At 43.2% G+C, this 23029-nt stretch overlaps 1 protein-coding gene across 3 annotated transcripts; it reads right to left on the bottom strand.

Annotated features, from left to right (window-relative positions):
• Positions 1-5802: 5802 nt before the first annotated feature.
• On the bottom strand, positions 5803-21774 carry TAGLN3 (transgelin 3). Of its 3 annotated transcripts, none has more exons than XM_050962059.1 (5): positions 21679-21774; positions 16758-16939; positions 15710-15884; positions 9165-9267; positions 5803-6326 (listed from the first exon to the last, which is right to left on the bottom strand). In XM_050962059.1, exons 2-5 carry the CDS (start codon positions 16935-16937, stop codon positions 6185-6187), a joined length of 600 nt encoding a protein of 199 aa, XP_050818016.1. In that variant the 5' UTR covers positions 16938-16939; positions 21679-21774; the 3' UTR covers positions 5803-6184. The 3 variants fall into 3 exon arrangements, with proteins under 3 accessions (XP_050818016.1, XP_050817998.1, XP_050818007.1); XM_050962041.1 differs by lacking the exon at positions 21679-21774 and adding an exon at positions 17265-17717; XM_050962050.1 differs by lacking the exon at positions 21679-21774 and adding an exon at positions 17296-17717.
• Between the last annotated feature and the right edge of the window lie 1255 nt (positions 21775-23029).

Below are 23029 nucleotides of genomic sequence, written 5' to 3'. Positions count from 1 at the left end.
GGACAATATGGCAAGTCAAATCCTGCAGCAGCAAATCTCAGAGCCTGGGTCAAGAGACTTGGGTTCATGAGTCTCATGCTGTGATGCTACAAAGAGCCACATAGACATGCAGGGATTGGGCTGGAGCTTGGAATCTGAAGCCCAGAGAGTTGGGTGGGTTTTAGAGCCCACATCCAAATGTCTGCACAACTATCTTTAGCATTGTAGTCTGAACCTGAGCCTCAGTGGCCGGTTTGCCATGCAGAAATACTACACCGAGGCACCACACATTACTATCAGTTTTCTTGATTTCGTCCAAACTCTCTTCTAAACTAGTACCAAACCTGTTTATTTTTCCTTGGTTCAGAAGCATTGCCCTCTCTCTGAGATACTTTCATGTCCTCGTCACCACAGTATGTGTGTACCCCAGCATCACCAACACATTTAACCTCCCAATCCCCCCTTGTGAAGAAGGCTTATCCCCATTGTACAGATAGGGAACTGAGGTAGAACAAGGCTAAGGCCAAGCTCCTCAATTTCCACTGAAGTGAGGCTCTCAATTTCCACTGAAGTCACTGGGAGTTAGGTGCCTAAATACCTGTGAGGGGCTGGACTGGCTTGCTTAGAGTCACAGTGGAATTCTGTAGCAGAGCAGGGAATTGAACATGGGTCTGTCACAAGCCAAGCTAGCACGCAAACTCTTGAGCCACTCTTCCTCTCATTCAGCTACTGATTATATCATCATCATCCTGGGCATTAAACATCAAGGGGTGAAGTAAGAATGTTGGTTACTGGTGACACCTATTTGAAAACATGCCACTAAAATGAGTCACTGGGATGTGTTCCTCTCTTCCTAGACCTTGGTAAGAAGTGAAAGCACAAAATAAAGACAAAAACAACAAGGAGTCCTTGTGGCACCTTAGAGACTAACCAATTCATTTGGGCATAAGCTTTCATGGGCTAGAACCCACAGATAAAGACAGAAGACCATGCGTGTAATGTACTGTGGCAAGAACAGTGAGGAGGTGTCCAGCTCACCTCTTCTCATCTCCTTTTGCAATTGGGGTGTCAAATGTCTGACTTCATCCGAGGTTTGGGCAGCTGGGCCTGGGCTCTCCATCAGTGAATAGTCACAGGTCTTTCTCCAAATGCTCCTTTCCATTTTAGTCTCATGTCAGTTTAAGAGCTTCTGAGCCTTCACTTCCCTACAGTCTCTTCCCTCCGGTAGGCCTGGCATAAGGGATTTTAGTATCAAAACATAGGGAAGCATTTGCACCCTATGGAGAGAGAACTTCTCTCTACTACACAATCTTGACTGAATACTGCTACTCCAGTGGGAAGGAGCCTCACATTCTCTGCTCTGTGAAAAGGCCTCCCCTATGCCACTGTCCTGTGTTACTGATAACACCTCATATTATTATTTGCTTGTATTACAGTAGCTCTCAGAGGCCACACTCAGTCTCAGGGCCCCATTTTGGCTTCAAGCACAGTACAGACTCAGGCCCCTACCCTGCAGTGAGCTTTATATGGGCAGGCCCCTGTTGTGGATCCTTGTTGATAGGATTTGCAGGGGCAGAATAGAGGAGTAATATTTCTCCTAAAGAGAGCTATTCTATATAGATTTCATTAGAGATAAAGGTCACCTCTCTAATGCCATTTATAAATCCATTAGGACGACAGACTCATTTATTTCTGCTGCTCTGAAGCAGCATTATATCTTCATTTTAAGGTCACAACTGCATGCATCACAGAAACACTGCAAAGTGAGAGCTCAGAAATCTCTCTCTGGCTGAGCCCATTCCTCCCTCTACAGTGGAGAATAACTCCTCCTGCCCACATTACCTCTTGGTCTACTATTCTCCAGGCTTAGTAACAGTCAGGCAGTGAATTTTTCAGGGATGGGTGTAGGGAAATTTAAAGAAAATCAGAGAGTTGTTTTTCTGTCTAGCCTGAGAGTGATCAATGGATAGCATTTCCCCAGAAGTTGAGACAGGCATTGGGTTCTATTTTTTGCTTTTCATACTTGGTTTTAAACCATGCAAGGTGTTATTTATGTAACTTAGCAAGCTTTGTTAGGTTGGAAAGCATTGATTAAAAGCATACTGTGCATAAGACGTGTGCCACAACCAACACTCTGCAACCCCGTCCTCTCTAAATTTGGTGACCTTCAGTCTCAGACACAGAGCCCTACTCAGGACAATCTTGATGGTGCAGCTACAATAGATTAATTTTCCTTAACAGTTTAGTTGTGCAGTGAGTGCTAGTGTTTGCATTTACTGAGGCAGGATAGCATCCTTGAGCACATCCCCTTGGGGCACAGTATGACCTTGCAGACCAGCTACCCTCTTTCTGTCTTGCAATGATTTACTCACACCTGGCGACCGAGAATAGAATCCCTCCTTTGTGGGGGGTCTCTTTTATTAACTCCTTTTACAGAAGAAAAAACCCCTCCTTGCTAGACCCCCAACTCCAAACCTTCTTCTGGCCCTGAGGCTAATATCAACAGGCATCCTCTCCCCCATTCTAAAGATGCTGGCTGTCCTCTCAGAGCTGGGTTATCATGCAAAATATACTCACATGCCACAGCTAGAGAGTTCACAGCTCTACTCCTGGATCTTAGTGATGCTTTAGGTCTCAGTAGGCCTCATCCAGCTTCTCTGCAGCTAGACTCTATTTTCTCTATCACTGGGAGCAAGTCTTTTTGGAAGCATCACCCTCCAGCTGAACTCTGGTAACCTTGCATTAATCCCAGGGGCTTATTAGCCAGTTAATTGCCTAGATGGCTGGTTGACAGTTAATTGCTTACAGGTGGGCCAAAATAGATTTGTTACCCTTCAAGAAGCCCAACATAGATAGATTGGGCCTTGACTCTCTTAAAAGGCCAGCTATCCAGTCACTGACTGACACAGTGTGCATATGAGTGTGTTTACACACACACCTCTCTATCTGTTTCTATATTTGTAAACAGTTGTTGGTCCTCTGGACACTTCCCTTAGTCTGGCATGCAATCCTTTGAATAAGATGTACCCTGATCCTCTTTTACTTTATAGAGTAGCAGGGACCCAGGACATATGACAGCATTTCTGGCAGGCTTCAGTACTTCCCATCTCAGTTTCTAAATGCTAAATGAACCTACTGGTTATTAGGTATTTCTGGCATGTAGGTCTTTGTAGTATTGAAGCTACTCATAAACATTAATGAGTTAATTCTACCTCAGTGAGATAAGTATTACTTTACATATGGGGAAACTGAGGCAGAGAAAGAAAACAATGTGGCCAAGGTCAAAGAGATGGGAATAAAATCCTGATCTATCAACTCTCCAATATGGACCTTATCAAAATCATGGGCTCAGATCCACAAAGGCATTTAGGAAACTAAAACCTGTATTTAGGTACATAAATCTCAGTTTTAAGCACCCCTGTGATCCACAACCCCCTCCTGCACATGCGCACACACACACTCAGCTAGCATCTAACCCTTTAGGAACCTAAGCTCATTCAGCACCTAAATTTTCACTGTAAAATTTCCTAGGTGCCTATGTTTCTGTCTCTGGGCATGTGCATAATGCTTCCCTCTAGGCACTCAGACAGCTCTATCACAAAGAAACCCTCATGTGAGCCACAAACTAGGCAAGCATTCACCCCCTATCTATCTTTCCTGTGCTGCCCAATCAGGTAGGATGCTCAGAGCATGCCCACTAGGTCACATACCATTCACAATCCAGTTGGTGGTGATGGTACCCACCCTGTAATTTTTAGCCCAGTGGTAAGAGCACACACCTAGGGTGTAAGAGATCCAGGTTCCATTCTCCTCCTCCTCCCCACCTCCAATGAGGAGAAGGGATTTGAACAGGGAGGTCTCCTCTATCTCAGAAAAGTGCGCTAACCACTAGGATATGGGCTTTCCCTCAAGCTCGCCTGTTGAAGCGTTCCCAATGTATACAAATATTTAAACAGACACTGGGCCAGAGCATATGAGAGAGACTAACTCTATTGTCTGGTTGCTATTGCACCCACCTATGAAATGGGAGACCCTTGGTTCAAAGTCCTCTCCCCTGGCTTAGGCATCTAAGCTGCATGACTAAAGAGGTTCCTAGCTGTGGATGTTAAGCAAAGATAAGCAACTTCCTGGAGCCTGGATTTAGGCACCCAGCTCCCTGAGAGGGATGGAACCTAACTCATACCCTTCTTGTCTGCATCACCCTGCCTAGCAGATCACATTCTTAGGCACCTATCTATCCCCCTGCATTGTACAGGGAGTCCAGGTGCCCACACTCAGGGTTTGTGGATCACTGTGGTGTTCCACTGATTTTCTAGGCATCTAAAAGTTAGGCATTGCAATGCCTCAGTCAGTCCCTTTGTGGGCTCTGGGAACCCTTCCTCTCTGGATGACACCATTTCCATTGCAGTACAGGACATTCATAATTGTCATTGACTCATGATTAAGTACTAGGCTTTTGAAAACATCCAGTAAAAACGAGCAGGGAGCAACGAACACAAAGGTAGGGAGCAAGACTGTCTTATTGTTAACACTCTATTTTCCTCACTTCCTTACAAAGAGTAGGTGGTGTTATCTATAGAAACATCCAGCTGAGAGGCTGCAGGCAACACTAATGAGCAAAGTCTGTCATGTGGGTCACCTTTATTATTTGTTATTTAATGCAAGTTTATGTTTCCTTAATTGCCCTTTGACATCTCTTTAATTGAGCTGACTGAACTTTATATTGAATTTCTGTGGGGTGCATTTCTTTTCCATTGTCCTTATAAATAGGATGAGCCTGGACTCAGTTCTCATATGCGTTGCTCACACTCTATACACACACACACCATCCAGGGAGGAGGAATAGCTCAGTGATTTGAGCACTGGCCTGCTAAACTCAGAGTTACGAGTTCAGTGCTTGAAGAGGCCATTTAGCGATCTGGGACAAAAATCTGTCTGGGGATTAGTCCCACTTTGCACGGGGGTTGGACTAGAGGACCTCCTGATGTCCCATCCAACCCTGATATTCTATGATTCTATCCACCACAATCAGGACCTCATCTCTCTCAAGGCCTCCTGATGCTGCTGTAATATTCAAATAAAGCACTTTACCAGCCTTAGTTGCAACACCCTTATAGAGACAGGGAAATCTCATTTGTTCATTTTATAGAGGAGGAAACTGAAGTACAGAGAGGTGGAGAGAGTTGCCCTGTTTCCCTGAGGAAGCCAGTCTCCCTCACGGTTAGAGACCAGTACGATGTCTAATCCACTAAATCATCATCAACTCACATGTGCCCACAAGCAAGTCCCCTGTTTCTGTTTCCTTCTCTATAAAAGGAAGGCATTAGTTACTTACTACTCTAAGGCACACGTATCTTGGACCCTCAGTGCATTCCATTAACTGGAACTAATTGGTTTTGTCACTGGAGAGGTGTGGGAAAGAATTCAGTTCAGTAGCATTTGTCAGACCATTGACATTATAAGCCAAAATTCAGCCCTTGTGCAGCTCCATTGCAATCCCACCACCTTACTTCAGGAGCTGAATTTGGTTCTAGCTTCGAGTATGCCCCTAGTTGAAGCTTCAGCAGTAACTTGGACATGGAGAAGCAGGGTCACAGATGCAGCAACAGTATTGTGGGGAATGCCATTCTGTGCATATGCAGCTTCCAGCAAGCACTTACTGCATGTTGCACTGGGAAGAGATAGAGGAGCTGGTCAACTACCCAGATCTTTCCTGGGGGTTACTGGCACCAATGTGCTACACATGGCAGAGGGGTTCATGTAACCTCACTCCACTGGCAACTTGTGTTGGGAGTTGTGGGCTTTAAAGATTCAGTCTAAATGGATTTTTTTAAATGTCTTTATTTTTAGAAGATCAAATAATATTGTCACTGATCTGAAGGATGAGGTTACTTGTTGAGATACAAGATTGAGTTTTGTAAGACACAAATGCCAAAGGTAACAATTCGCAAGTAAATAAATACAGAAAACCAGAGTCTTTGCATAGTTCAGAAGTGAACAGTAGGGGGCAGCAGTGCACAGGGTGAATTGGCACGCAAAACACATCCATGTTCTTAGTCAAAAAGCTGCAGCTGAAAGAAAAAAAAACCCTAAAAAAAGGGCAAACTATTAAAAACCATGTATTAGGCTGAAAGGGAGCTAGCTATGTGTTTGTAATCAGATCATGCTATTGAATGTGTGTTCTTGACAGACAAACAGCTGACATTTACATAATCTGCCTCGGCATCCCATAGCCTGTCATGCCGGACTGTGATGCACCTTTGTTGCTACCCATCTGAAGGCCTATGACACTCTGTCCCCGACGATGCTGCTCTTCCGAAAACCCTCGCCGATTCTGCTGTGCTTTCCTGTCCAGACACAAAAGCGATATAGGATCAATCCGATTATGCCCACATGATTTTAAAAGGTTTTAGGGCTCCGAAATTGACCCTTCACAAGTGTTTTCTCTGCACTGCAATACTTTATTCTTTATTTCAGCATCCCATGGTCTACACAACACTGGCAGCCTAACTGCTTTTTTGCATTGCACACTGTGATGTATATGCCAGCCATGGCCAAACAACACTTTGCACCTCTTTTGTGCCATTCATTGTAGACTCCCCAAGTGTGTACAAATATGCTGACTCCCACAACACCCTGGGAGGTAAAATACTTATATTATGATGTATGACACAGTCATGAGAAGGTTAAGTTGTATAAGGCTATGGCATCCAGAAGCAGCTAGCAACAGTGTCCTGGCCACAGGGGATGACAAATGAGCCGGTTTCTGTGATGGAACACAATTTGGTATCCGGCTACAGCATTCCATGTAAGTCAATGGAGCTATTCCTGAGTTATACCCACGTAAATGACAGCAAAATTTGGCTCCATTACTTCAACTGCAGCAATTATACCTATTTTAGAGATAGGGTAACTGTGACAGAGAAATTAAATGATTGGCTGAAGTTCACAGAATGAGTTAATGGCAGCTCTAAGGACTAGAACCCAGGAATCCTGATTCCCCATTCCCACTAGACAAACCCTTGCAGTAATGACAGTCCCTGGCTTTTAGCCTTCCCCTGCCCCCAGTGCGCTTTAAGCGAATGTATTGCAGTGGAACCCAAAGATGTCTGTCTCTCCCAACAGCAGTAGTTATGACAAAGGCATTAAGGCTTAGGGATCTGCTGTTAGAGCTCAGGTAGTGAGTAATTTAAATATGCAGTCAGCTTAGATGGGTTTCTCACTTACGTACCTCGGGGAAAAAGTTATTAAAAAAAGGGACAGAAATCGGTGTAAAGGCTTGAAATGATCCTAGCTGACATAGAGCCATATAGGCCACAGAAGACAGAACGGTGTCACAAATTGAGGCTGGCCTTCACAAGCAAAATCATGATCTCACCCAGGCAGGGAAACCACCTGCTACTATGCACCATGCAATGTTGCATTATCCTGTTTTAATGTATGACCACAATCACAAACACACTGTCATATCAAAATCCTCCACCAGGAGGCTGCAGTGTTTAGAATCAATTCAGGGCTCTCCAAGGGCTGGATCCTTGAAGGGGCTTAGCACTATGGCCCACAATGCTTGTATGTATGTGATCAGCTATTTGGTTGGATTTGGCTCACAGTGCTAGGCAGATTGCAGGAGGCAGCCTCAATTTCCCATGAGACTTATAGACTTTAAGGTAGGGTGACCAGACAGCAAGTATGAAAAATCAGGACAGGGCGTGGGGGGTGGGGGTGGGTAATAGGAGCCTATATAAGAAAAAGACCCCAAAATCAGGACTGTCCCTATAAAATTGGGACATCTGGTCACCTTACTTTAAGGTCAGAAGGGGCCATTGTGATCAGCTAGTCTTACTGACCTCCTGCACATTGCAGGCCACAGAACCTTGCAGAAAGGTGGAAAAGATCTAGGAAAAATCATCCATGTGCTGTAGATTTTCAGAATGGATGTCCATTGTTCATTGTCATTTATTTTCAATTATAAAAGGGCTCATGCGTTCCTGCCATAGACTCTGGGCACCCTCCTATCACTTAGTTAACAATTAACAGCAGGGCCGCCAAGAGGATTCAGGGGGCCTGGGGTATTCTGCGGTGGAGGGGCCGCCACTTTGGCAGTAATTCGGCAGCAGGGGATCCTTTCGTCCCGGGACCGGCCGCCGAAGTGCCTGAAGACTAACTATCTATAATGCCATCTAGAGAGGATTTCTTCTCTCCTTATTTTTATAAATTTTGCCAGCACTTAATTCTATCAGAGATTCATTTGCTCCTTGTTTTATTTTAATTAAAACCTTGGGAACCAGTTCCATCTTTTATTTTGATTCCTCTATATTAATCATGTCAGGCAGGTATCTCTGGAGAGTTTGTTCATTGGCTACAGAAATGTTATTATTAATAAAGACAGGCAAAACTGTGAATGAGATAGAAGACGTCAAAGGGGATCCAGGCATGTTAACAACAGCTGAGTACAGCTACAGTTTATATTGTTTAGCATTATTGCTACCATCATATGCACTTCCATGGGCTAGAGGTGCTGCATTTGGCATTAAGTGGTCAGATGGATAGCACGATCTAGTGCTGCTTTTCATTCAGGGTTCTTGATTGAAATATGAGGAATATATGAGAGGCTGCATTTGCTGTCACCAAGGTTTTACTTTCTTTCAGCTCTATTAGGCCTGATTCTCCATTACCTTGCACTTCACTCCAGTGCAAACTGAGTGTAAAAAGCACCATCCTGACCTAGTAGCATTTTACTTGTACTTTGTACAGACATAAATGACTATACAAAGTGCAAGGCAATAAAGAATCAGGCCCATTGACTTCTAAGGAATTATTAGCACAGGAGAATGAAAGAAAGATCAGACCTTGAGTATCTATCACCTTTGTCTACATATGAAAGTTTAACTTAACTGAGTTTTTAAATCTGTGCAAATCCCTATGTGGACACTCTTATTTCAGGTTAAACCAGGCTTTATTCATTTCAGCTTAATTCGAGTAAGAACTAGTCTGAGACATGGTCTACCCCTAAAACTTAAGAGGACCTAGATACCTCACTTAGGACTGTGAAAAATTTCCAGGACATTGTGGGAAGACTATTCAGTCCCCAGTTAGTTTCCTAAATCCATTTGGTGCTTAAAGGCAGACAGTATTACCACCATCCAACGGCACTTAGCTGTGGGAGGTTTTGCTTGGTACTTCACCTGTGAAACCAGGAGGGATCCCCTCTGTAACATCCATCGTCCTTGGTGACAGCCAAGCTGCCTAAAGACATTAGGGTTCTCTGCACGGCAGCCATGTCCTTCCCTAAAAAGCCAAACATTGAAAATCATTAAAAAAAATCTGCATATGAAATAGATGATGTCAGGACAGCAACACTGTTTTCCTACCATCATTTAGCATCTTCACAGAGGTTTCCACCCAACATACTAATTAAACTCTTCAATGCCACAGGTGAGCATAACTATCCCTATTTTACAGATGGTGAAACGGAGGCAGAGACGTTGACTGATTTGTTGAAGACCGCAAGAGGAGTATAAAGCAAAGATTAGCATTCAGGAGTGCCTGGCTCCCAGTCCCATATTTATTTTGATACAGTAGTTCGGGAGGGAGCATGTAGAGAGAGAGAGCTTTCAGAGTAACATAAGAGTTTAAAACTCTGTGTGCTTTAAGAGGCAGGTTCCATTATAAAAACCCGTCCCTGCTTCAAGGGAGATTGATCAAGCACAGAAACATTAGCTGGGTGCAGGAACTTCTGCTTTCGAGTTATCACTTAATACAAAAAGTTGTGAGTAAGAAATCAAGAACCATTGAATAATAGACATGTGCCTAGCAGACAGCAATGGCATTGATAACTGCATTGTGCTCTATTATGCAATGTTTATTATCATAGCATCAGTTATCATGTGACACATTGGTACACACTATAGTTCACACCCTTCTGGTGCAGACTAATGCACTGTGTAAAAAAGCCTCAGTTTCCCCATCTGTAAAATGGGGATAATGATGCTTACTCAGCTTTCTGAAGAGCCTGGTGATTTCTGGGCAAGAATCCTCTGCTAAAAGAGCATATTCCAATCCCTTAGGAGCAACTATGCCCTTAATTCTCACCAATTTTTGCCCAAGTACCCATCCACTAATTCTGCGAATCCCTTTAACAGCTCCTTATATTGTGCTACCAAATTCAAGCTCCTGGTCTTCACTGTCATGACCTTGTGTCACCTCATGTCTATCTTCCTTCCTTCATCTTCCTCACTGTCCTACTCCCAGTGTTATTCTTGACTTAGTTCTCCTCCTTCACCTCTGTTATTGTCCCACTTTCTCCCATGATTCCCCTGCACCTGGAACAGCCTCCCACTCGCTGTTCACCAAGGGCCAGATTTTCAAGAGAGCTCAGGCACCTACATAGGCACCAAATCAAAGGCCAATTTTTTTCAACAGAGCTCAGCATTCCAGCTGCTTGATGTTTTTTTCATCAACATTCTTTAACAAAAAAATGGCTCTTCAACAAACAGTTTTCCCTTTTAGTCAACATTTTACAGTTCTTCCCCCCTTCCCCTCCCAAAATTGTTCCTTCCACCATTAGTCCCACCATCACCACCACCACACGCATGCTCTTTCCTGTGGTGTGTGCCCCAGGGAAAGAAAGGAAAAAGGAAGAGAAAGAGGGAAAAACCAAACTATCTTTTACTTTCCATTTAGTCCAAAAAATGAAAAATGCTGTGAAAAAAATAAAACAAAAAACCTTTTTTAATTTCATTTAAAATCACAATCATATAGTATATTTACTTACATTTTGAAAAATCTTTCCTCATGTGCCCTCTCTTTTCTCCTCCTCACATTCTGTTTCTACTACAACTCCTTCCTACTTTCTCTGCCCCAGTTCTTCCCTATAGCCTCTTTCCTGAATGACAATGTTAGGCCTTGTCTATCTTTGATAATAAGCTCTTCAGAATGGGGAATGTATGGTTTAATTTATGATGCTAGACACATGATGTTTTGTAATAGATATAATGAAAAAAGATTGCTAAAGTATACCTATTTCCAACCAACCACTGCTAAGGAAGAGTGTGTGTCTGGGAAGTCAAGCCTCCTGTTTTACACATTTATATTCTACATTTCCCTGGCAACACACAGATTCAATTAAGGGATATGATGTACACAAACCTTCAGACACAAAGCACTTGGACTGTTTGTGATGAGTAAGGTTCCTAAACTTAACATATTTAGCAGCTTCCAACTGTGTTGAAATTTCCCATAATATTGCCCATTTAAGTTGATTTGAATTTTTAAAGTCCTGCAAATCCACAGATATCTGCATTTGCAGATGAGGTTGTATTGTTCACTATTTTTGTGGATCAAGGATTGGATGCCAGAAGCTGGAAGTGGGAGACAGGGGTTGGATCACTCAATGACTGCCTTTTCCATTCATTCCCTCTGGAGCACCTGGCATTGCCAATGTCTGGGGATAGGATACTGAGATAGATGGACCATTGGTCTGACCAAGTACTGCTGTTCTTATGTGGATTCAAATGTTTGTATCTGCACAAGGCTCTAACAATGAGATAGGATGCTGGTGCAGGCGCAGATACGGATATATATTAAAGGTGAAGTGCAGATCATGGGTTGGATACAAGTTAATTATCCTGGATGCAGATCGGATGCGGAGCCAAGTTTTTGTATCCTTGCAGGGTTCCAGGAATTTTATTCACAAGGGCTAATTTTCTCATAAAGTAATTGCCAGCCAGTGACTATCTTTACCACAAACTGAAGCAGTTTTGCTCCTTGCTTAATACAGGGCAGTCTGAGAGGCTGATATAACATACGCACACACAGAGCATGGCGTGAGGTTTTAGCGTTATGGGCCCCCTAAGGTAGCATATGTACCATATGCTGTAGCAGATGCTAAATATAATGTTGCCCATGTGACACCTCCCCTGGAGCAAGCACCGCAGTGGTTGGAGCAGAGAAGCAGGGATGGGAAGAAGAGCTGAAACTGAATGAGCCGGATGATGATGGCAATTTTGAAAACAAAAGACCGGTAGCAAAACGTCATGATGAGCCTGCCTGAGCCATCTGTAGCCTCCCCTGCATCTAACATTCCGCTTCAGCAGGCTGCCACCAAAGCGGTGCTTTAACTGGCAGTGGGGAGTGGGAGAAGCGACACTGGAGAAACAGATGGAGTAAGGGTTGATTGTCACATAATGAAACAAAGCAGCAGCAAAAACTGGGCTCTGAGCTACCTCCCCGACAAGTTTGTGTGAAGCCTGATGGAGAACACAGGGGATGCGAGTGAAGACTGAACATCACTGTGGAAAGAGGGCAAATACAAAAGGATACAAATGGCTTAGGAAAGGCTGAGAATGAAAGTAGGAGACCACACCACAAAGGAATGGTGGGCATCTCTTGCCATCTGACAGACTGGAGCATCATAGTGAAGAAAGACGTGGGAAGATGTATATTTGGGATGGAAGAACAAGTCAAAATAAGACTTGATCACACCCAAATGCAAGTCATTCTGCATTCTCAGCCTTCCTCAAGCCAAACTCAACAACTTAGGGCTTTAAGATGCAGAAAGGTTGAGTTAAAAATCTCTCTTAGGCCCCACACCACACTTGAGACTCTACAACGGGGTCTTACCTGTCTCCCTCCACCTTCTTTTGCCTTTCCTGAATCATGATCAATACCACTGGCAGCATCTTTTCTGGGCCCCGGCTGCCTTTTCTTCTCAACCTGAAATCCCCTTGTGCAATGCTCACTGATAAGTATGGGACAGCCTGGCCTAGAAGAAAAGCTAGGCACTACCAGTGCTAGGAGGAGGGCCTCTAACTTGTCCCGAAGAGGACTGTTGGAAGGAGTCCATTCTCCTTGAGTCAAACCTATCCAGACCTCCCTGGGCCTTCACGCCAAGTGTTTCTAGGGGACCTGTGGGATCAGCCTCAGGGAGAGGGGGAATATTTTGGAGGGGATCACTGAACCCGAGTCCTCAAAAATGTAGATAAAGATCCAAAGCTGCATCTCTGAACAATTTGAGGTTGGCTTATTACTGATTTAAGCTATCCAGAGATATACTAGGGGAATGCACTGAAAGGGAGCACATAGGTTAATCAGGATGTTTGGGAACATAGTGTGGAAAAGCTTTCTGGCCCAACATGCAAGAAAGAAAAGTACTAGAGGGAAAGCAAGGCTTCACCTTGCTTGAAGCAGCAGCTCTGGGTAAAGTAACCACAGTGGTGAAGAAGGGTGCAAGCTGGTCTACTGTGTTTGAAATAGCCTACCAAGCAGTATGGGGAGGGCGGGATATTTTTGGCTCTCGGTTATCAAGAACCTTGCAGCAAAAGCTGTTGGAAACATGTTAATGGCAAAAGGGGCTGTTTATCTGGCCATCCGCCTTTGTCTTTGGTTTAGACAACTTAGAGCATCGCTCCCTCCCAACAGACAACAGGGTTCACACTCCTATTGCAGAGGACAACCTGGGAATCTTTTCTGGTATGTGAAGTGATACAAATAGGAAGTCAATGTTAGACTTACATACACACACACACACATCCCTCCTCCGCCCTCTGAATTGCTGCAACATTACAATTTTCTAACTCTTCCCAGTCAAGAGCCTCAACAGTGAAATAACGGGGTGCCTGAAGTCTCAACTATGACAAAGGGGGAGAAATTACATAGGGACCAAGACTGGGATAACAAGAGGTGATTCATTTCAGGACTGAGATGCACTGGAAGAACTGTGAAGGTGCCAGGACAGGAAAATGGAGGCTGCAGAAGAGGGTTGAGATGCGCTGCAATTGTTGCATGAGGAAAGCTTGCATTGTACCTGCCCACGCTAGGTTTGGCTTCATCCAACACAGCTAAGTCCACACTGTCATGCATGAAATAAAATAAATAAATAAATAAATAAATAACCAAAATCTTGGGAGAAAGTAATTAGTGCGATAGAAAAGCAAAGCGGGGGGAGATTGATTATCTTTATGAACTATTCCCTACAACTGAAGTCCTTTTCCTCGTAAGAACCAAGATGGTGCAATTTTATGTGCATAGAGTTAACTCACTACTGGACATGAAATGCTGCCAAAACAACATATGAAGTTGACTAATACTGATTGAGCAAGAAAACACACAATAAACTTCCCTTGCAATAGCTTGCTAGCCGGTGGAATCTTTTTCCAGGGCAAGAGGAAGGTCATTTAATTCAGTCATTTAAAATGAGTATATCCCCAATGCACAGTTAACCCAGGTGACCAGCACCCGACTCTGAGCACCTGGCTTAGCTTAGCCCAGGTGTGAGCATTCCCACAGCAAAGCCATACTTGCATTTCCGTGTCGCCACTGTGTCCCACTCTCGCCTGTACGCGTTGTGGGGCATATCCCATGGTTTGTTGCGCTGAGATGCTCTAGGATTCTTTTCCAATCAATTGCATGAGAATTTATGTGTCATTTGGGAGCATGGGGGGGATTGTGGGAAGGCAGTGAAGGATTATTAGCATGCAAGTGATTTTCTCTGCATCCTCACTGCAAAGTGGGTGGGTTCCAGTCTGAATGAAAGCAGAGCTCAGGCTCTAACCACACTACCCCCGGCCGGGCCTCAAAGCACATCCAAATCCTGGGATGCACAGGTTTTTGTGTGTATAGGGGAGAGATTGGGCTAAAATGAGTAAGAGCCCAGGTGAGCTGTGCAATGAAGATACACCCTAGATTAGACAAAACACCGGAGAACAAACTGTAAGGAACAACCCTGCAGTAGTGTCCTCCATGCAGCCTCCTCCCTTATTCCAGTGAGTGACCGAGTACAACAGATCTTTTCTCCCCTCCATTGTTTTGTTCCCTCTATTGCTCCCTTTGGCCCCCCTCCCCCTAAATCTCAACTCCTGTCTTCACCAACACTAAGACCATCTCTACTTTGAGCCCTTGCACTGTGCTCTACCATGTGGCGTTAGCAATGCCCCAGAGCACATGGCAGGAGCACTAGGATGTGATGGATCACCACATAGGAGGTAAAAGGCAGAAAATACAAATAGCCTTTCAGAAAGAATCATAGGTTCATGGGAGAATAATATAGACCACTTCTAGTTCCTATGTGGAATGGCATAAATCTTCATAGACCTGAGCTATTGCAAACTCACGGGGGCGTTCTCAGGTTTTAGCTGAATGTTTCCATGGTGATCTTTTTAAAGAGACTTTAATGTGGTGAAAAACATTGGGCTGACAACTCTGGAAACCTAACCCTCCGATATGTCAGTTGTGATTTTTGTTTTTAGCTAGTCATGATTAATATAAAAGACTTCATACAAAATGAAAAATTCACATATATATTTCCGTTTGGGGTATTGATTTTTGTGACTCAATTTTACAGCTAAAATTTAAGCCTCACTTTTAATTTGAAACATTCAATAAAGGCTTGTCATAGGAAAATAGAGTTTTTCATATTTGTTATTAGGGGCTGTTTGCTTGCAAATAAGTGGCATGGGGGAACATTTGTTTTATTACGTTTATGCCTGTCACAGTGATGGCTTTTGGGTAACACATTAACTTGAAAAGATTCCATTATGTCCTTAGGTAATATAAATCCCTTGGAGGAGATAATGCACCACCAGAAGAGAATGGTAATGAGGTAGACCAAACAGAAGCAAAAGATAATTACATTAGAGATTTTTTCCTTAGACAAAAATGCACCATTACTGGAGATCAAAGCAGAGCAGAATGAAGACTGTGAGCTCATTTTCAATTTCATTATTATTTTTACCTTCCCATAAATCCACTGTCTGGAAAATATCTGTTGTTCTTACTCCATAGATTTCAGCAGCTTTTAAGAACTGAGAAATTTGTTCCATCTGCTTGAAAGCCATTTTTGATTCAGAGATCTTTGGAATGGGTTCTTTTCCCTTTGGATGTAAACTGTTTATTAACTTGCACAACAGCTAAGAGATAAAAATAGAAGCAGAAGTTTAAAAAAAAAATCAATTAGTTCCAGATCACTAAAGCAGAAGGTAATTTCTGTGCGTTGGATTATGCTGTGTGAAGCGCGACATGGGTAGAATCTCTCAGAGAAATCATTTCTAAAAAAAAAAAGGATAGAAAACCACCACTGGTATCAATCTGAGTGTATTAAAGTGCCATTAAAGGTTTTGTTAAATGACACTGATAACCTGATCAAATATGCACTGATCTACTGCAAAAAATAAAACAATCATTTACTAGAGGTTATGGAACAATTGACAGTAGTGGGAGAAAAAAGGAAAACAAAGCACTATCAATTGAAATATTGTTAGAGCACCATTGGCAGAGATTCAATAATTAGCCAGTAGCCAAGTCTTACTGCTCAGTGCAAACAGCAGCATTTGCGTGTTTATTTCTTAAACCAATGGAATACAACATAACAGCTCTAGAATTATTCCAAAGGAGAAAACACTAGGACATAATCAAATGCACCAAAGTCTGTGCGTATTACATGCTCAAATAGCAACACTTTCATTTTCTTAGCAGAAAAGTAAAAACCTGATTGTAAAAGCAAGTCTCTTGTTACTCTATGAGAAATTATAGTGAAGGAATGAGTCAAACCTAACATACATATCCCAATACACTGGCAGAAAAATTATTCTGAAATAGCAAAAATTTCCTGATGAGAAGGAAACCAGTAACAGTACAGTCAATACTAGTATATACTCGAAAATAACTCATGATCTCAGGCCAATGTAATCAGATGAAACTACAACTAGGATATAGATGTTAATAGACTAAGATTCATTGTACACATATAAATAATGCTTATATGAAACTAGATCAACACTTACTGTTCCATCCATTAGCCATTTCTGAAAATTTTGCCTTCCAGGAGGTGGATGCTCTATCTTTTCACCACTTTGTACAATAATCCAGTCCACTAGCTTGTTCTCTAATTCCAGGTCATATTTCTGTTCAATCTTTTCCTGCACTTCTCGGCTTAAACCGTAGCTAGGTCCTCTGTTAGCCATCTCTGGAACAAAAATACCAATTGTTTATTTATAGGATTCTGATGACACAGATTGAAGTATATACACCAGCCCAATCTATATGTCAATGCATATCGACTACCAAAAATCAAAACAAAAGCAGGCATGGGCTTTAATTGTTTTGCAAGAGCAAAAAATTTTTTAAAAATCATTTTTCAACAGCCAAACAACAGCAAAAAATCAAATTACAGTTTAAATTAAAATAGATTGCCAGTGAGATTTCTGCTATAGCAACAAAGAGATTCTAATAGAGTTTCAGATCAGCGTCATCATTGTCAGCAAATCCAGAAGTACTTTAAAATTGCCTACATAATATTTGCTAATAACAAGAAGACTATACATGGGAACTCAGGAGATCCTTTGAGAGATGCAACTGGGGTGTGAGGTTTAGAAATCCAGAGACCATCGAATGGAAAAGCACTGAGAAATTTAAGAAGAGATGAAGACTGCTGCGATACCCTGCTGCTGCTGCTGCATCGTGATTTGAAGAACAGTGTATTGATTTGATTTTCCTCACATATGAGGAGGGTCAACGCAGGGGCGTTGCTAAAAGCCATTAAAAGGCCTGCCTACTCAGTATAACCAAGGAGGTATCTAATCTGCAGTCTGCTTAAGTGCCAACTTCCCCTGTTCTGTTGTGTTCCCTTTCCTGATCCAGTTCTACTTTACTTAGGTTTGTCCACTGAATCCAGCATCAAGGTATATAGTTTAAAATACTAATAGGAGGACTTGGTTGGTATCATTTCATTATCCAAATGTAATAGGAACCAATAGATATTGGAAAATGTGGAGAGTATTTTTCTCATTGCTCTGCATCCTGTGTGCTATCGTCATTGGACGGTGAAAGAACAAAACCAAAACACAGGCTGGAAAGTAAAGTACGGACAAGGGTATAATTAGGGGTGATGAATAAAATTAAACAAAAGAGAGATTGACTAGGCAGACTAAAGCAAGTCTTCCTAGCAGCAAGATGTATTAGGCTGTCAAATAGTCTTCCAAGGAAAAAGCTAGAAGCCTCATCACTTGTGACATTAAAAACATGACTGGACTAAAAATGAGCAATTGTGCTGTAAGGAACAAGGACCATATCCTCAGCTTGTGTGAGTCAGCATGGCTCTGTTGAGATCTATGCCAATTTACACTAGCTAAGGACCTGACCCTAACACTGCAGTAGCAGGGCGGGAGCACTAGCTAACCCAAGATGGGGTGTTTTTTGGTTTAATTGGTATGGGTTATGAGTTTATAAACCAAAATTCTTTTGATCCTTTCTCTAATCAGACCAAATTTCATCATGCATCTTTTTGTCCTTGCTCTGAATCCATCCTTCTATAATATGGGCCCTTTTAGACAAATGAACTCTGAATGCAAGTGGTTCATAAAGCCCTGATGTGGATTCAGCATCAACTGTATATTATTTCTTTTTACAGCTCCTTGTATATCTAGCACATTACTCTCTCCTCTTCCATTTCCTTCAGATTCTGAAGTTCTGAGCTCTCAGATTAATATTGCTCAGGACATCCCGGGGCTTACCCAGATGCAGTAGATGAAAAATTTAATAGATGACCTTATTCATTCTTCTCAACAAGCATTTCATTTAGTGCTTTCTGTTTTGTGCACTGGTAAATTTAAAACCCATGAAATATACTCTTATATAATTCAGCTGTTCCAGACAATGCGTTACATGACAAGGCTATTATTCAGGTCCTTTCCGTTTCATCCTGTCTCAGGTGCACAGAAGTGATTAGCTACACAAAACAAGAACAAAGACCTCAAACCAAGCTTTGAGAAGGTAGGAAAAAGAAACTGCAGCAGTAGCACAGAAAAAGGAAGAGTAGCATGTGAATTTGGTTGCCTTTACATAAAGGCAATGGTTATGGGCAGTATCATTCACTGTTTAGCCTACTCCTGCATAAGGGACAGGAAACGCAGGGCTTATACTTACAGAACTTGCTTGGAATCCCTCCATTAAAATATATGCATATATCACTGGCCTCTCTATGGCAATAGCAGGAGGCTCAGTAAGTACCCACTGTCGGTGGGCTGCACAGAATCTATGTGCCAATGCACCAATGCCAAGCTGGCCACAGTTCCTTTTGACTTTGAGGCAGCACAATGCTCACAGGCTGCGCAACAATGTATTCCTTCCCACCCACAATCCTGCCCCCAAGCCTGCTCTCAAAGGGGTGTTCCACATTGTGGGAGAAGAGAAGCTCGCCAGAGCATTCATGTTGATTGTTAGTAAGTCTTGGGACAAAGGAGAAGTTTCAGAGGACTGGAAGAAAGCAAATATTGTGGCGATAATTAAAAAGGGTACATGGGACAAGTAATTATAGTCTTGTCAACCAGCCAGTGAGCTCAGGCACAATAATGACTATGCGGAGATTTGCTTCATAAAGAATTAAAGGAGGATAATATCGCTGATATTAATCAACACGGATTTATGGGACAAACACATGTTGTCAAAGTAATCAGATTTTTTTGAAATGAGGTTACAAGTTTGGTTGATAAAGGTAATAGTGTTGATGCAATAGACTTGTGTAAGGCATTTGATTTGGTATCGCACAACATTTTGATTAAGAAACTAGAATGATACAAAATCAACACAGCACATGTTGTGGATTAAAAAGTTGCTAACTGATAGGTCTCAAAATGTAACTTTAAGCAGGGAATCATCATCAAGCACGTGTTTATAGTGTGGAGCTTCTTGTTTCTATGCTATTCAATGACCTGCAAGAAGAAAGAAATCACTATGATAAAGTTTACCACTTCCCCAATCTTCATATTGTCTATGAACAATAAGGAACATGGGTCTCTGATGCAAAGTGATTTAGATTGTTTGGTAAAATGAGATTTTATTACAACCATGTGTAAAGTGTAGTTTGGGGGACTCTATCCTGGGAAGCAGAAGCTGAAAAGGGCTTGTGGGGGTCTCGATGGATAATCAGCTCAACATGAGCTCCCAGTGTGACACTGTGGCCAAAACGACCATTGTCGTCCTTGGGTGCATAGACAGGGGAATCTCAAGGAGAAAGAAGGGTATGTTACTTCTGTATTTGGCACTGGTTCAACTGTGTTGGAATACTGTATCCAGTGCTGGTGTCTGGAATAGAAGAAGGATGTTGATAAATTGGAGACAATTAGAGAAAAGCCACAAGAATGAATAAAGGATTGAAAAACAGGCCTTATAGTGATAGGCCTCCATTTATTTAGCTTAACAAAAAGAAGGTTAAGGGGTGATTTTGAGCAGTGGGCAAGCACCTGCATGAGGAACACAGATTTGATCATAGAGGGCTCATAAATCTAGCAGACAATGGTATACAAGATCCAATGGTTGGAAGTTGTTTCTAGACAAATTCAGAATAGATATAAGGCATAATTTTATTTTTAATAGTGAGGGTAATTAACCATTGGAACAATTTACTAGGGGTTGTGGTAGATTCTCTATCACTGGACATCTTTATATCAGCATTGGATGTCTTTTCTAAAAGACATGCTCTAGTTCATCCACAGCTATTGGACTTGAAGCAGGAATCAATTCAGGGAAATTTCAGAGCCTGTGTAGTGCAGGCACTCAGACTAGCCGATCAGAATGGTCCCTTCTGGCCTTAAGCTATGAAAATGGATAAATGAATGCTGATAAAAATCAGCATTAATTTAACCATTGACTTTGGGTAGGTCTGGGGTGACTGGATGGTACCCAATCTCCACAAAGGAGGAGAATACTAAGAGCGGAGTAGTAACTTTTCATCACTATCACACATACAGTTCTAATCCCTGCTCAAATTGATCATTTTCATGCCTCCCTTTACCCACAGAAAGAATGAAACAAATCTAAATTATTCAAAATGTGGAAAATATAAGAAATGGCTAATTTAAGTCACATTGTGTGAGCTTATCACATGTGGAATTTGTCTAGCGGTTAGAATTAAAAGCTGAACCTTGCTTCTGGGGTCCATGTAGTGCGGCTTTGCCGCGATTCGTCCCTCAGCGAGGCTGTGGGGTATCCCACTGCCTTGCTCTAGTTTGCTGGCAGTCCAGGCCCTGTGGCAGTGTTGGACGGCGAACACACTGTTGGGGCTCAGGCCCTTTAGGCTGGGGCTGAGCCAATAATCAAATAGCCGCCCAGGCCCTGGGTCAGGGTTGGGCAGCGACCAAACAGTCAGGGACTCAGGCCCTTAAGCAGGAATTTGGAATTTCAAAGCGCTGCCCCGGCAGCGCTGCGGGAGTGCTGCCGCGGCAGCGCTTTGAAGTGTGAGTGTAGTCGGAGCGGCAGCGCTGGGAGAGAGCTCTCCCAGTGCTGCATGTAAACCACATCCCTTACGGGTGTAGCGTGCAGCGCTGCCGCCCTGATTACACTGACGCTTTACAGCGCTGTATCTTGCAGCGCTCAGGGGGGTGTTTTTTCACACCCCTGAGTGCGAAAGTTGCAATGCTGTAAAGTGTGAGTGTAGCCATGGCCTGAGTCAGCAGTTCAATAGCAGGCGGTCCTAGCCTCTCCAGGCCAGGGAGAAGGGGGAGTCTGCCACCCAAGGAGTGGGTGGCAGTGGGGAAGCAGGCCCTCCCACTCCACTGCGTCCCAGCCCGGGGCCGTAGCAGCAGCAAAGACTTGCTGCTGTCAGTGGGGATCCTGGCTGCAATACACTGACATAGGTTGAGGCAGTGCTGCAGCCAGACTGGGATCGGCTGACCCCGGGCAACTTCCACACTCCCCCTCATAGGGTACCTGGGTCGTGCTAGTCTCCTCGGCTGTCTTGAACAGCATCGGTTCCTTGGGATAAGCAGCGAAGGGCAGGCTCGGCTCCTCCTCGAGGTAGCTGGCACAGGGCAGGCTCGGCCAGTCCTCCTCAGGGTAGGGAGCGAGGGGTAGCCTCGGCTGGCCGGGTGAGAGCTCAGGCTGGCTGCGGGCTGCTGCTGTCTCCCAAGAGGGAGCTCGGTCGCAGATGTCTGGTCTCTATGGCGGTTGGTTCTCCACTGAGCTCTGCAGGTGAGCTTTTATACTTCCGGGTCTGCGCCGTGACCTCTGAGAGGTGGGCGCAGGGTCCAGTGGCTCCGCCCACGTTGGTGTTAGGGGAGGTTCGCCCCTCAGCAGGGCTGTGGGGTATCCCACCGCCTTGCTACAGTCCAGTTCCCAGCTCAGCCACTGGCTGACTGTAGGCCCTTGCAGAAGTCATAAAAAAAATAAATCTTTCCACGAATTCTTTTCCCCAGCTGTAAAATGGGTACAATACTTATCTGCTGAACCTCATAAAAGTGTTGCAAGGCTGTGTTATTGGATGAAGAGTGTGCAAATTATCTGTTGAAAGGCATTCTAGAAATGCAGAGCTGATGGTACAGTGCAGTATCAAGGTTTGTCATCATGGCTATGAGATGGACACATCAGTCATGAGCTGTGAAGTCACAAGTAAGATATTCAGCATATTGGTTTTGTTCACACTCTTGCTTTGTTCTACAACATGTTCTGACTAGATCACAGAGATTACGAGAAAATCATTCTAAGTTTGTTTTAAAAAAAGTTATTGGGAATATTTGTCCATCTTACCTATAAGCAACTGCTTTATTTATCCTCGGTTAGCTTGTGCAGACCTCGGAAGGTGAGGGGGAAAAAACATTAAAGATAAATGTTTAAAAAGCACTTCTAAATATGAACTCTATTTTTTCTGTATTCCACAGATTTAAAGTCCAATATCTAGGCATATTCAAGAGTGAAAAGAAAGAGCTGTGCATCTGAGAGACACCGTCCGCTGTACACTGGCATGAAGTGATAACGCACTCCTCCTTAGTTCTAAGGGTAGTGTAATAGTGAAGTTTAAACTTCTCACTTGTCCAGGACTGAACACTTCCAACCTTTGGCTTTAGAGATGAATGATTGGAGGGTGAGAGCAGGAAGAAGGGGAATTCCATATTTGTGGGGAAGGAAAGATTGCATTGGCAAGGTGATTTACCAAACAGCTGTTTGAGGCTGCCTGTAGGTCTTCAGTTTTACATGAGGTCCCTGGTCAATGGATTAGCAAACCATTCCCAAGTACATAATAAACATCGTTTATCACTGTCACGGCTGTGTTATATTCATAGGA

The sequence above is a fragment of the Gopherus flavomarginatus genome, chromosome 1 (assembly GCF_025201925.1).
Source record: "Gopherus flavomarginatus isolate rGopFla2 chromosome 1, rGopFla2.mat.asm, whole genome shotgun sequence".
Taxonomy (NCBI): Eukaryota; Metazoa; Chordata; order Testudines; family Testudinidae; genus Gopherus; species Gopherus flavomarginatus.
The sequence above is the reverse complement of the archived record's forward strand: the minus strand, read 5'-3'. Positions and strand labels throughout refer to the sequence as shown.

Excerpts from the sequence above, each read along its gene's own strand:
- TAGLN3 (XM_050962059.1), bottom strand. The coding sequence starts at position 16,937 with ATGGCTAACAGAGGACCTAGCTACGGTTTAAGCCGAGAAGTGCAGGAA. Across the intron at positions 9,268-15,709 it reads GACAGTGGATTTATGGGAAG|GGAAGGACATGGCTGCCGTG; the intron begins GTAAAAATAATA and ends TTGGCTTTTTAG. Across the intron at positions 6,327-9,164 it reads GATCCCTCCTGGTTTCACAG|GAAAGCACAGCAGAATCGGC; the intron begins GTGAAGTACCAA and ends GTGTCTGGACAG.